The 14,015-nt window shown below is 44.0% G+C and overlaps 1 protein-coding gene across 1 annotated transcript in view; it reads left to right on the top strand.

Annotated features, from left to right (window-relative positions):
* Positions 1 to 14,015, top strand: part of LOC143975852 (atrial natriuretic peptide receptor 1-like) — a 294,297-nt gene that overhangs the window by 34,246 nt on the left and 246,036 nt on the right. The window contains exon 4 of the mRNA XM_077478411.1: positions 4,646 to 4,769. Coding sequence (XP_077334537.1) covers positions 4,646 to 4,769 — 124 coding nt within the window. The remainder of the gene's footprint in view (positions 1 to 4,645; positions 4,770 to 14,015) is intronic.

Genomic DNA, 14,015 nt, shown 5'->3' with positions numbered 1-14,015 from the left:
CCTAGTGTGATTGTCGGTGATAGCTGCAATAAAAGCCCTACCCCCCAAATAAGCCCTAGTTAAAGTCCTTGTAGGTCTTCTTTTCAGGGTAGGGCTTATTTTTGAGGAAACAGGGTAGGGCTTATTTGGGTGGTTGGGCTTATATTGCAGCCAACACCGACAATCGGGCTAGGTCTTATTTTAGGGGAAACAGGGTAGATCCCTTCATTGTGAGATGCTGCTCACCTTTGTACACCTTGTAACCTGTGCCTTTGCCCTTATGTACCTGCTTGATCTTTATGGGTAGTATGTAAGGATAAAAAACATTTCTGTTTTTGGTTTTATGTTTCTAAGCTGTGATTGCTTATGTACCTCATTAATACCATGTTAGACACTTTGTGATGTACCAATGTTATTTCTGTTGTTTATTGAAATAATACAAAAAAACTACAATGACAAAAAAAAAAAAGAACCTGACGGTGAAATTAAAAGATTGTCCACTTTAGCAGGTTCCACTTGAATTAATTTCATAATGCTTTAACATCACAGTTAACGCTGTTGTTAGTCAACAGTTAAAAAAAAAACTGCCACAGTATAGATTTTCTGAAAGTCTGCAGGCACATTCACCAGAATTTCTGAGTTGAAGAGTTCTTGCCGCATGCACATTTTTTAGGTGCTTTTTCAATGCGTTTTGCCATGTTACAGATGCGTTCCATGGAGAAAAAACATGTTCTCCTTTAGATCCCTTTCCCACCACACCGCCCATAGCATGGGCGGTAAAACGCTGCTATTTTTAGTGGCGGATTTGTGGCGCATTTTTGGCCGCTAGTGGGGTGCTTTTACCCCCGCTAGTGGCCGAGAAAGGGTTAAAACTGCCGGCAAAACGCTGCTAATGCGGTATCACAGCGCTGCCCCATCGATTTCACCGCTCCTTCACCACTCCAAAGAAGCTGCTGGCAGGACTTTTCCCTGACGTCCTGCTAGCGTACCGCACCGCTATAGTGTGAAAGCCCTCGGGCTTTCACACTACAAACAATGATGCAGCTTTTTTAGGGCGGATTGCAGGCGCTATTTCTAACGCTATAGCACCTGCAAAACACCCTGGTGTGAAAGGGGTCTTAGTTAACTGTATTGGAACACATTACGCTGGTGTGATGTAGGCCATTGGAATCCATGGTAAACATTGTTCATGCATTTTTGACTCAAATAAAAACACTTTTCAACTCGTAGAATCCCTAAAGGTATTGAAAGGCAAACACATTTGCGCACCAGACGCTGGCAGGCCCCATACACGCCTGGAAGTGCGTTGCTTAAACATGCATCAGTCAGCTTCATTGCATAAAGCTCGGAGACCTTTTACTGTAAATTTGTCTTCTTATCACATTTCTCCCATTCTTCATCAATGAGCTTTTAAATCTGTCATTATGGGAAAAGAAGTCCTTCCTTTTTCACATTTGGAAACATCTGTGTGCGTTTGTGATGGTTGGGCCTGCGTCTTGCCTGTGGCATGGATATCTGTTGCATACTTTCCGCTACAACCTCTAGGCTTTGAAATGTGGGCATCTGCTTCGTTATTCATTGGCATTTGAGGCAATCCATGCCATTTAATGGCTAATATGCATGCAGGGCTGGGCAAGGCAAAGCATTTTCTAATGTGCTGATTTAAACGCATGTGAGCCATTGTCATGTAAGCTGCTTGAGGAACATGAAAACCACCCTGTGCGGGAATGTGAGGAATGCATATGGTCCTGGTGAGGGGATGACTTATGTTTTCTGGAGTGTTTGCGTTTAGGGCTTCTGCTCCTAAAATAATGCTAAACACTATACTTTGCATTCCTTGAGCATTTCTTGGGCACTATTTTTAAAATATGTCCCACGCCGCCCCCTCGTACCTTTGCGAGTTCTTCTGTGCCACTGACAGGTGTATTGAGCTCATATCTAAAATAGAAAAAAACATTATTACACCAAGAAAAAACAGGTACCTTGTCACTTTAAGACCCATGTGCTTTCATCTACTTATTTCAGAAGCAGCAGCAGGTGAGGTCAGGTAGCCTTCCAAAAGCAGACAGGAGACACAGAATCTGAGACAAAAACCAGTCAGACTGTCTAACTCCTGGGAACACAGCACAGCAGGGTAGCAAACAGAAACAAGTCTTTACCTCACGGTAGAAAACTGGCCGGACTGCAGAGAGATGGAGAGAAATCAGTTCCTCAGCTGGCCTTAAGACTGTTTAGTTGCTGCTTGGTGACTGGCGGTCACTAACCCATGCCGCCCGTCTCCCTGCCCTCTGTGAAATCATCACTCGTGGCTCTCAGACTGAAAACAAAGCCAGGAGAGCAACATGATGCCTATACAAGACAGCAAAAAAACGCAAGGAAGAGGCCAATGGTGACATTGCAGAGCTTACTGATACCACACCTGTAGAATATTTGTGCAATCTAAGCACCATTGCCCGTTCCCCAGCACAAGGGAAACCCAGTTTCAGGAGAGTTTACGCCCCAACATTCTGGGTCTTCCAACTCCATGAGCGGCGGTGCGGTAGTGGGGATATCCTTGTAGCAACCAAAGAACTTACCAACTGCAATCCTCAGGTGGCCTGGAGTATGAACAAACAAAAAAAAAAACACCTTAGTGAGGGAGGGGCTGTGTTTTATTTAGCTAGTAAGAGGAGGTCCTGTGGGTGCCAGATGAGACATTAACCCATTGTGTGCTGACGTGTGTATATCCAGGAAAAAGGGGTTAATTGTGTGCCTAACCATGTGTAATATGTGTATTATGTGCTGCTTTTTACTGTTTCTTTTCCCTGCTGTGCTACCAGGTTACCGTCTACCATGTCAAAGCACTACATCCAGCTGGCTGCCTGCTATAATGTTCCGCACCACCCCACTGGTTAACAGCGATATGGCTGCATCCCTCACCAGCTCCCCTGCACAATTAACCATTGGTGGTGGCCATTTCTCTTCTCCCCTTTTAGTACAAGCCCTGTTCATTGAATACACTTGCACATGTGCTATACATGCACATCTTTGTAGGAACTTCAGACCAGGCATTTGGTAACTTTAAGACATTTTTCTTGCAAATTATAAGGTTATTGTGACACAGTCTCTCAAAGATCCTTCCATACACAGATCTAGTTTATCATAACTTAGGCCAGATAAAAAAAATCTCCTTCATCAGAGACCATATCCGATATCCCCAAAAAAGGGTGCCACTTGCTCAGTACAGCTTCACATGGTGCAGCACTCCTGCCTCTATGTCCCTATGCTGGAGCTCCCTCTCTTGCACAAGCAGATCTCATGTTACATGTTTCCCCAGCAGGGGGCAGGGCTCTGCAGAAAAGCCCGGGAAATTCTGCCTAGCAGAGTTAACCCTGGCTTTTCAGGCAGCATCACTTCTGCTGGGAAGCCTTAACTAAGTAGTGCAAATAATATATGACAAAATATACTGAAATTGGGCAGTTATGCATTATGATAAAAAACCTTCTGTGTGCAGCAGCCCACCCCTCAGCCCCCCTAATACTTACCTAAGCCCCATCGTGATCCAGCGATGTTGCACCAGGGTCTCGACTATCTGGGACTCTCCCTCCTCATTGACTGAGACACAGCAGTGGGCACCATTGGCTCTTGCTGCTGTCAAAGTCTGTGAGCCAATGGGGAGAGAGAGGGATCAGGGCGGAGCCGTGGCTCTGTATCTGAATGGACACACAGAGCAGCAGCTCTGAAGCTGCTTGCTGTGGGGGCACTCGGCAGGAGGTAGGGACTAGGAGCACCAGCGAGGGACCACGGAAGAGGAGGATCTGGGCTGCTCTGCGCAAAACCATTACACAGAGCAGGTAAGTATAACATGTTTTAAACAAAAACAAAAAAAACTAAAGAAGACTTTAATATCACAGAAATACTAAATAAAATCAACACTATAAGACCTCAAAAGGGAACCTGTTTACAGGCTGATAGATGGCACAGTCATGTAAATCCTGGATCCTTTGCAGTCCTTGGCAGACACAGATCAATCCCACCTACAGCTTTTCACCTTGTTACAAAGTTACAGTATTGCAGTACGATTACTAAAGTGGTTGGGGTGGGGGTGGGGACTGAGAAAATGTTTCTTCCTGTCTGCAGCAGATTGATAGTACCATCTCAGTCTAGGCAGTCATTTTCCGAAAGTCCAAGGACTGTTTTTAATGAACGAAGCTGGAGCTTTTTTGAAAAATAATACTGTTGTATAATTTGACACGTCAGGGATCTAGTCATACAGATTTATAAAATTACTAAAAGGTCCCCTTCAGCATCAGAGAGAACATTAACTTATAAATCAAAAGTTATAAAATAATGTTCTGGAAAAAAAATGTTAAAACAATAAAGGAACAGTTAAAATAATACCATTTATTGGCGACTCAGTAGAGTGGAAATGTAAGAACATTGGCTTTCTTCCTCAGGCGTGATTCAGAATATAATTTTGTATCGATATAACTTTTATTAGTAACCCACTCTTGATTAAAATAATGTCGATGCAAGTAAAAATAAATCTCAGGGGGCTTTGTTTTGTTTCCAATGAAAGATTTCCTGTATTTTTATATGCAGAAATGTAGAATGAATGAAATAATGGTAGAAGTGCACAGTATAATGAGGTGATCATGTGTATGATTTCTTTATGTGCATACTGAAGAGATGCTGAGTCTGCTAAAAGGTTCTGTGAGGAACAAGAGTGTCCGGCCAACTGGAAAGACGCGAATGGAGAAAACTGCTGTGTCCATCATGCTAACATCCACTCCTGTCCCCTTTCCTTCATGGTAAGTACACAAGCCTTGCTACATGATAGAGTGCTTTAGGAAAAATAGGCCAACACCTGGCGTAGCAGTATGCTGGAAGTGCAGAGGTACATAAACAGTTTATTTATAACCTATAGTGTTATGTACAACGAGATGGTATGGAAAGCTATGTCACATCATTATGATCATTTATTCTTTATGTAATTTAATATAAAATAGCATTCCCAAGGTTTTTTTTTTTTTCCAAAAGCCAGATTGTAGGTTTTCTGATTATGTAACATGTACCTGGCCCAGCCTCCATGGGAAATTCCTTAAAGGCATGTTTTTTTTTTTTTTTTCTTTATCAAAAACAGCCTATACAGAGGATATCTGTAAATAAAACAAACTGTGTGGCTTTGATCCAATTTGAATTATACCCTTTCTACAGGTGTAGGCCATTTACTGTATGTTTCTCATGAAGCCTGACTGAAAAACCCCTAGGAAATTATTTACTAAGAGAGGCCCAGCTGTTAGTGTTCGCCTTCACCATCACAGAAGTATGTTCCTTCCCTGATTCCAGCCCCCTCATATGCGCTTTCTCTACCCTAATGCATTAGCTCTGAGCTCAGCTTTTTGAGAGCTCACTTCTGTGATGGTGAACAGTAAAAACTAGGCATCTCCTAACAACATCCTTAGCAATGTCCTAGGAGTTTTCCAGCTAGGTTTCAGTAGGTACATAAATGACCTGTGCCTATAGCAAGGCCAATATTCAACTTTGGTTAAGGTTATGTAGCACCACCCCTGAAGGAGCTGCTTGGTAAATTTGGGTTCTCTAATCTTTACCTCAACCTCAAGAATTACCTCAGCCCCTCTGGCACACCTGGTTAAATTAAATTGCTGCAAATATATTTAAAGACACATGTGGAAAATACTGTTATCCTGGCTGTGGATTATCAAAAAATTGAATATATTATCACGGTTTAAAGCATATGGAAGCTTACAACACTGTCTAAACCTTTCTGAAAATAATTAATACATTAGAAAAAGACAACCTTCAATACTTAGCAACTGTAAATTTAGAAAAGGGCAGTAATCTATATGCCCCTAACACAGGCGCTGAGAGGGAGGAGAGAAGACTTGTCAACTTCTCAGCTCCTTCTGGGTCGTAAACACCCCCTTTGAGAAAAAAAAGGGTTAAACAGTAAGCACAGTTCTGTAATGTTGCAGGTCCTGAGGTAAAGAATACTAGTGTATTCTGCTAGCAAAGAGTGGGGCCCTTGTTTTAAAAGAGTAGGTTTAAACAAGCTTGCATGAAGCAGTAATCCTTTAAAATGTTCCGTTAGGTAGAGGTTTAAAAGGGCAAACTACTAGAGATGGCAGCTCCAAACAAGCATCCCGTGACACTAAAATGGGAAATTGGTGTCTGCATGGAGTGTCAGTATGGTGTCAAGAAGGATGTTGGGTTTGCACTCTCTCAACAATCCTCTGTGCAATGACACAACAATAATCCCAGGTGCTGGTTCAGGCTTCTGATGCTCCTAGCGATGTTGTAAGGCACTGGATCCCCTTCTGAGGGCCAATCAGGTTGACTGGTAGCAAAACTTGCAAGGTGAAGAGGCAGCAGCCGACCTGATATCTGGATGGATATTGTGATCCCTGAAATGGCGTGGGTCGTGGGGCGTGTTGCTTTGGTCACTGATCAGGGTTCCTGAGCTTAACGGTGGTGGAACGTGTGAGTAACACCGATCCTGGCTTCCCTTTATCTTCTTGCAGCGCTCTCACAGGAAAAAGGTATCTCTCTCTCTCTTTCTCTGGTGGAGTTCCACCACACACAGTCTGGTCACCTCACCACACCCTCTCTCCCGGCAGTCTCTGGAAAGGCTTGGCTTCCTCTCTCTATAATAGGTCACAGACTCTCTGGTGTCAGTGTGCATCTCTCTCTCCTTTGGCCTGATGCTAGTACCTCAGCCCGCTCTCCTCAGACAGCTCCCCCTCCTTTATAATAGGTCACAGACTCTCTGGTGTCAGTGTGCATCTCTCTCTCCTTTAGCCTGATGCTGGTACCTCAGCCTGCTCTCCTCAGACAGCTCCCCCTCCTTTTTAATAGGTCACACACTCTCTGGTGTCAGTGTGTCTCTCTCCCCGCTCCAAAAATCCCTCTCACATTTTTTTTCTCTTACTCTCCTCACATGTCTCCTTTCCCAGGCTTTTCTCTCTTCCTCCTGTCATTGGTTCTGCCCTTCACCCAATCAGGAACATGGAGGTCTCTCTGTAGTGCTCATTTACCTCAGCACTTCCTGAAACTCCCCTTTTTCTCAGTGTGCTCTGAGTGTGTGTCTCTGATTTTTCTGGAAGGACAAGTCAGCATCTCTCTGCCTCCAGCTTGTGGCCAAAAGGAGAAATTGCATTACAACATGCCTGCTACAGTTACATAGTTTGTTTTTATTAACAGAGGCTCTATATCTACATAGGCAGTTTTTTTTTTTTTTTTTCAACTAACCTTTTTAAACTGAACTCCAAACAGCAAAATACCCAGTGGCGGCTGGGGCTCAATATTTAGGGGGCAAATAAACCTACCCCCCCTCCCCCCGGGCGGCAGCGATCGGGTCCCCCCCTCACGTGAAAATGGATGACGGTGATCAGTGGCCTTACTAATGCTTCTCCTCGCTCCAGCTTGCTGAGGAAAGAGCTGGGCCATTGCTTCTCCTCCCAGCCGAACAAGCGTTGCTTCTCCTCCTAATACTGGGACCCGCTTCCTGATTGTTCGGGTAGAGAGGCAGGAAGACATTAGTGAATAATAATCATAAGTGGATGGGCTCTGCGCCCCAAGACCACCCTTTTTTGAAGCCAATTAGAGCCTCAGACTTGCTTAAAAAAAAAAAAAAAACATTACAATCCATGCATCCTGTGCCTTGCATGTAGATTAGGGGCCGGGTGCATGGATTAGCGGAGAGGTGCCCCTGCGCCCCTAATGGATGAGCCACCACTAAAATAACCCATTAACATACATTTATGGGAACCGTTTTACCTTTACCTTCCAATTTGTATTTGTGCCCATTCAGTATTCAGTAGGTTTACACAGCACGTCACACAGCACAGCCAAACAGATGGCTCCACCTTCTCTAGAATACAATGCTGACACCGCACTGCTGAGTGGTTAGTGAATGAGCAGAAGGAGACTGACGACAAGATCACACCTGAGTTAATCTGCTCCCTCATCCTATCAGCATGTTCTTTTCCAGCATATGCACATGCAGCTCAACAGATAAGGTTCCAGTGGTGTTTCTCCCTTTCCTAGTTTGAGTTCTGCTGTAGTGGGAATCAGTGGTGACTGGTGCCCAAATTTTGGGGGAGGGGCGCAAACAAACTGAACAATTCTGAAAAAAAAACATAAATTACAGCCTCACTGTGCCCATCAAATGCAGCCACGGTGCCATCAAACGCAGCCACTGTGCCCATCAATTGCCGCCACTGTGCCTTTCAAATGCAGCCACTGTGCCCATCAAACGCTGCCACTGTGCCCATCAAACGCTGCCACTGTGCCATCAAACGCAGCCACTGTGCCCATAAAACGCAGTCACTGTGCCCATCAAACGCTGCCACTGTGCCCATCAAACACCACCACTGTGCCCATCAAACACCACCACTGTGCCCATCAAATACTACCACTGTGCCCATCAATTGCTGCCACTGTGCCCATCAATTGCTGCCACTGTGCCCATCAAATGCTACCGCTGTGCGCATCAAACGCTGCCACTGTGCCAATCAAACACTGCCACTGTGTCCATCAAACGCTGCCACTGTGCCCATAAAATGCAGCCACTGTGCCATCAAATGCGGCCACTGTGCCAATCAAATGCTGCCACTGTGCCAAACGCTGCCACTGTGCCATCAAATGCTGCCACTGTGCCATAAAATGCTGCCACTGTGCCCATCAAACGCTACCAATGTGCCCATCAAACGCTGCCACTGTGCCCATCAAACACTACCACTGTGCCCATCAAGCGCTACCATTGTGCCCACCAAACGCTACCATTGTGCCATTAAATGCTCCCACTGTGCCCATCAAATGGTGTCACTGTGACCCCCCTGCCCACCTGCTCCCTCCATGTTCCTCCATGCTCCTCCATGTCCTTGATGTCTTCTTCTCCCATCCTCTGCTTCTGTCCTCTCCTATGATTGGACGCCTGATCACAGCGCCTGTTGTTTCAGCCAATCAGGTGACGGGTAACAGACCCGAGCACCTGATTGGCGGAGGGGTGGTTCAGTGTAAGGAAAACGAATATTCATTGGCTTTTCTAACACACCTGGGTGAACCTTTTTTGAGTCTATTAGAGCCTATGGCTCTAATCGGGTGCTTCAAAAGCCCCCCTGCCGCTGTCATTCAGGAGTCCGGCGCCCGAAAATGGATAGATTCATGCTAAAACTGATTCATGCTAAAACTGAATTTCAGTCAAACAGCTAAGTACACATATAAAATACATATAAGAGAGCTGGTTTACTTGTCTACCCAATGCTGAGATTTACACAGCTCTGCCACACAGCATAACCCTGTCTGGCAGAGAAGAAACCAGATTTTTCTCTGTAGCAGTAAATACTCTTTAGGACTTGTTCACACCATGTCTATTCAGCTGCATTGTCTGCATACTATTGCAGATGTATGGCATTAACAGCGAACATAGAAAACAGTTGTTTTCCATATGCCCTGTTCTCACTATACATGTGTGGTGGGGTGCAGATAAATACAGTTCAACGAACAAGCACTTACAGATTTCTTCCCCCGGCCAATGAATGGGCAGTGAAATGAGAAGCATCAGACTTGCACTGAACATTTGATTGGCTCCTTGTGCTGCTTCTCCCTCCCCTACTTTTATTCTGCTGCTAGATATTCTCAATCTGATGGGCAGCATCATTCAACCCACTTCCTCTGAGCCCTGGTCATCGTGGATTGGCCCAGTCTGGGACTGGACGATGAAAGCTGAAGCAGCAAAGTGATGAGCTCACCTCTTTGTCACTCTGCTTTTTCTGTCTATCAGCATCTTCTTATGCGCACATGAACTGGCTCGCTCCTTTTGCTGCTTCTCCCACTCTCTCTGTGAGCTCTGCTGTACAGGCACTGCAAGAGGCAGATGTAAGGTCGTCTTACCTTTACAGCTTGGATTTAATATAAAATAATAGCTGCATTCATTTGTGTCTTTTATATCTGTCTGGTGTTCAGCTTTATTAAGTTATTAATGGATAGGGAGCTGTATTAATGTGTATAATTTATATTTGAACTCCAAATAGCTAAATACTCAGTTAAAATACATATATGGGAATTGCTTCATCTGCCAAATAATTTGTAACTGTATTAAAAAAACAAACAAACAAAAAAAACACGTCTGCATTGTAGCACTAGGGTACTCCATTTGAATCCCAGCTAGGGCACTATTTGCATGGAGTTTGCATGTTCTCCTTGTGCATGGGTTTCCAACCACACTCCCAACTCTGTTAGTAGGTTAAGGTGTTACTAAACCTATAATCACTATATCTGGCCTCCCACAGTACACAGAACATGGAAATGCAATTATTTTAGTAAATATAAACTGCTAAATACCTTTTCTCATCAGCAGTATATAGCAGTCTTGTGACTTCTACCATTGTCCGGCCGAGTATTGTTTAAAGCTTGTAGGAGGAGTTATCATTCCACTCTGACTGTCCTATGAGGCTGCACAAACCCTGACCCTCTGTCTGTGCCGATCACATGCACCCTCCAAAAAAAAAAAACACAACTCTCTAGCAATACACCCCAAACTGAGCATGTGCAGAGTGCCCCAAAGCTCTGTCTTATCAGGACATAGATTGGGGACAGTGGAAGAAGGAGAGGATTAGAGCAGACAAGATCAAACAACCTTTTTACACAATGCAGAGGATTAACAACTTAGGTTCCACAGTGAGTATAAAAATCATACTTTACTGCATATACAGACTGATTTTACTGTTGTGGGTTTAGTAACACTTTAACTGGCTACTGTCTAAATTGGCCCTAGTATTAGGACCATCTTTAATATTGATTGTACCCTGGGAAAAAAAATTCCCCCCCCCCCCCCCCCCCCCCATGCAGTTTTGCTCTCCACCTGCTCTGAGACACACAATAAATAGCAGCTAGACTCAGAGTCTGCAGGTGAGTCATCTTTACACAATGATAGGGCAGAGCTGGGCAGCGTTAGTTGCAGCACTTCACACTGAGATATTGGGACATAGCACAGGACTAAAACCTCAAGGGACAAGGGAATTTAAACCAGGATAGTTGGCAAGTATGAGGCATCTGCTTTGGGCCCCACAACCATGACAGGGCCCAGGGCAGCTGCCCATTTTGCCCTGCCTTAAAAACAGCCTTGCCTAGTATGTGTATACATCTATTGTATGTAAAGTAGGGACCTTTGATTGGAAACACAAATAAATCAAAAACATTTTAATAGCGTGAAGGTGTGTTTTTCATTGTCAGGGCAATCAGGATATGGAACTCTCTCCCACAATTGGTGGTGGCTGTGGGGAGTATGGATATTTTTAAAATACTTTTAGATGCACATGTTAAGGAAATGAGAAAGCATTATAGACACTGCTACACATGCACCCACACAGGTTGAACTGGATGGAGTATTGTCTTTTTTCAGCCTTACCTACTATGTAATTATATGTAACCTCTGACAATGTTTTTACAGCTGTTTGTATCTCCTTGTTCTAGTGACAGCCATTGTCTTCTTTTTTTACTGACATCACAGGGACAGAAGTTAAAGAAAACGTCCCCAGTTGGTCACAGATAGAAAAAAAACTGTCAATAGAGATATCTAAGAATAGTCAACCTTACCATTTGTTGCCCATCAAGATGTACAATAGCTATAGGAATCCCCTACAAATAAGAGTTGGACTAGAGATTAACAATATGGTTTTTGATTCCAAAATATAGTGTAGTGTAAACCAAATCCGTATTACCATATCTATAAAGCTCACACATCTCAAATATCTAATAATACTAAATGGTTCTTATTCTCCAAGAATAATCCATACACATACACTACTCAAGGCTACGTTCACACTCCTAATGTGGACACTAATGCCGCGTACACACGATCTGATTTTCCAACGGGAAATGTTGGATATGAGCTTGTTGGCTGAAAGTCCAACCGTGTGTATGCTCCATCGGACATTTGTTGTCAGACTTTCTGCCAACAAATGTTGGCTAGCAGGTTCTCAAAATTTCTGCCAACAAAACTTTGTTGTTGGACTTTCCGATCGGGTGTACACAAGTCCGACACACAAAGGTTCACGCATTCTCAGAATCAAGTACGAAGTGCTCGGTCTTGTAAAACTAGCGTTCGCAATGGAGATATCATGAACGTCTTGTATGTCACTACGTTTGTAATTGTTGGCCAACATTTGTGTGACCGTGTGTATGCAAGACAAGTTGGAGCCAACAACCTTCAAACAAAAATCCACCAGTCCGATCGTGTGTACTATTGATTTTGAGGTGTTTAACCACTAGGCGTCCACGCTATAGCAAAAGAAGGCTACAGAGCGGACTTCAATTGCCAGGAGGGCGTCCCTGGACGTCTTCTTTTTTGTTTCCCCTCTGCTCGCCGCCGCGGGCACGCATCAGGGAAATTCTGTGTTGGCTGTGTCCTTTGGACACAGCCAATCACAGATCTTGCTAAATGGCCAATCACAGCGGCCATTTAGCACTCGATCTGAGTGTCCAATGACAGATGATCTCATACGTAAACACATGAGATCATCTCCCATTGCCGGCTCTCCCTCCTCACACAGAAACCACGTGTGAGGAGGAAGAGCGAACAGCTGCAGAGTAAGTGAAAGAAAAAAAAAGTGAAAATAAAGTGGCAACGGTACCTGCCATTGCCATCTGTCCCCAGTGCTATCTGTCCCCAGTGTCACCTGTCCCCAGTGCCACATATAAGTGCCATCTGTCATCAGTGTCAAGTGTCATCAGTGCCACGTATTAGTGCCATCTGTGATCAGTGCCACGTATTAGTGCCATCTGTCATCAGTGCCACGTATTAGTGCCATCTGTCATCAGTGCCACATATTAGTGTCACATGTCATCAGTGTCTCATATTAGTGCCACGTGTCATCAGTGCCACATATTAGTGCCATATGTCATCAGTGTCACATGTCATCAGTGCCATGTATCAGTGTCACCAATGCCACCTGTCAGTGTCACATGCCATCAGTGCCACGTATTAGTGCCACCTGTCATCAGTGCCATGTATTAGAGCCACTTTTCATCAGTGCCATATATTAGTGCCATCTGTCATCAGTGCCACGTGTCATCAGAGCTTTGTTTTTGTTGCACAGCAACGCAAAGTGTCACAAACACTACATGTTTTTAAAATGTGAGCAGCTCTGTCCATTGTCCATATTATTCATCGTAGGCTACTTTGCTAATTGTTCATGACAGCAGCACATATGCATCCCAAATGCCTGTTTCTAATGCCAGTGTGAACAGGGCCATTAGACCCTGTAATCTATTTTTCATGAAATTGGTCACTGTGTTTTTCTGCCTTGTAACATTCTTTGTGAGCTTCTGAATCTCTCCTTTTTACCCTCACTGTTGTTTGGTTGGAATGAGCAGTGTACATTAGGTGTGGTTATGTATACTGCTCTATGCAAACTAATAATCCCATAGTTCACAGTCCACCTCGAGATCGAACAAAAGAGGGTGACTACATTTCTACATGCAGTGGGAGCATTGAGAACAAATGTAGCCACCCTCTAACAGAAAGTCAATTCACAGCACAACAAAAAAAAAAAAAATTGTCAAAGGATCTGTGGGAAAAGGTAGTTGAACTGTATAAAAAAGGAAAGGCATATACAAAAGATATCCTAGGAATTGAGAATGCCAATCAGCAGTGTTCAAACTCTAATCAAGAAGTGGAAAATAAGGGGTTCTGTTGAAACCAAACCAAGGTCAGGTAGACCAACTAAAATTTCAGCCACAACTGCCACGAAAAGTATTCGGGATGCAAAGAAAGAACCACAAATAACAGCAGGTGAAATACAGAACTCTCTGAAAACATGCAGTGTGGCTGTTTCAAGATGCACAAAAAGGAGGCACTTCAAGAAAGATGGGCTGCATGGTTGAGTCGCCAGAAGAAAGTCATAACTATGCAAATGCCACAAAGTATCCCACTTACAATATGCCAAACAGCACAGAGACACAGCCTTCTGGCACAAAGTCATTTGGAGTGATGAGACCAAACCTGAGCTTTTTGGCCACAGCTATAAACACTA

Source organism: Lithobates pipiens, unplaced genomic scaffold, assembly GCF_037356315.1.
Source record: "Lithobates pipiens isolate NorthernLeopardFrog02 unplaced genomic scaffold, aLitPip1_a1.2 Scaffold_13, whole genome shotgun sequence".
NCBI lineage: Eukaryota > Metazoa > Chordata > Amphibia > Anura > Ranidae > Lithobates > Lithobates pipiens.
Note: the sequence above shows the minus strand (reverse complement) of the source record. Positions and strands in the feature narration are given on the sequence as shown.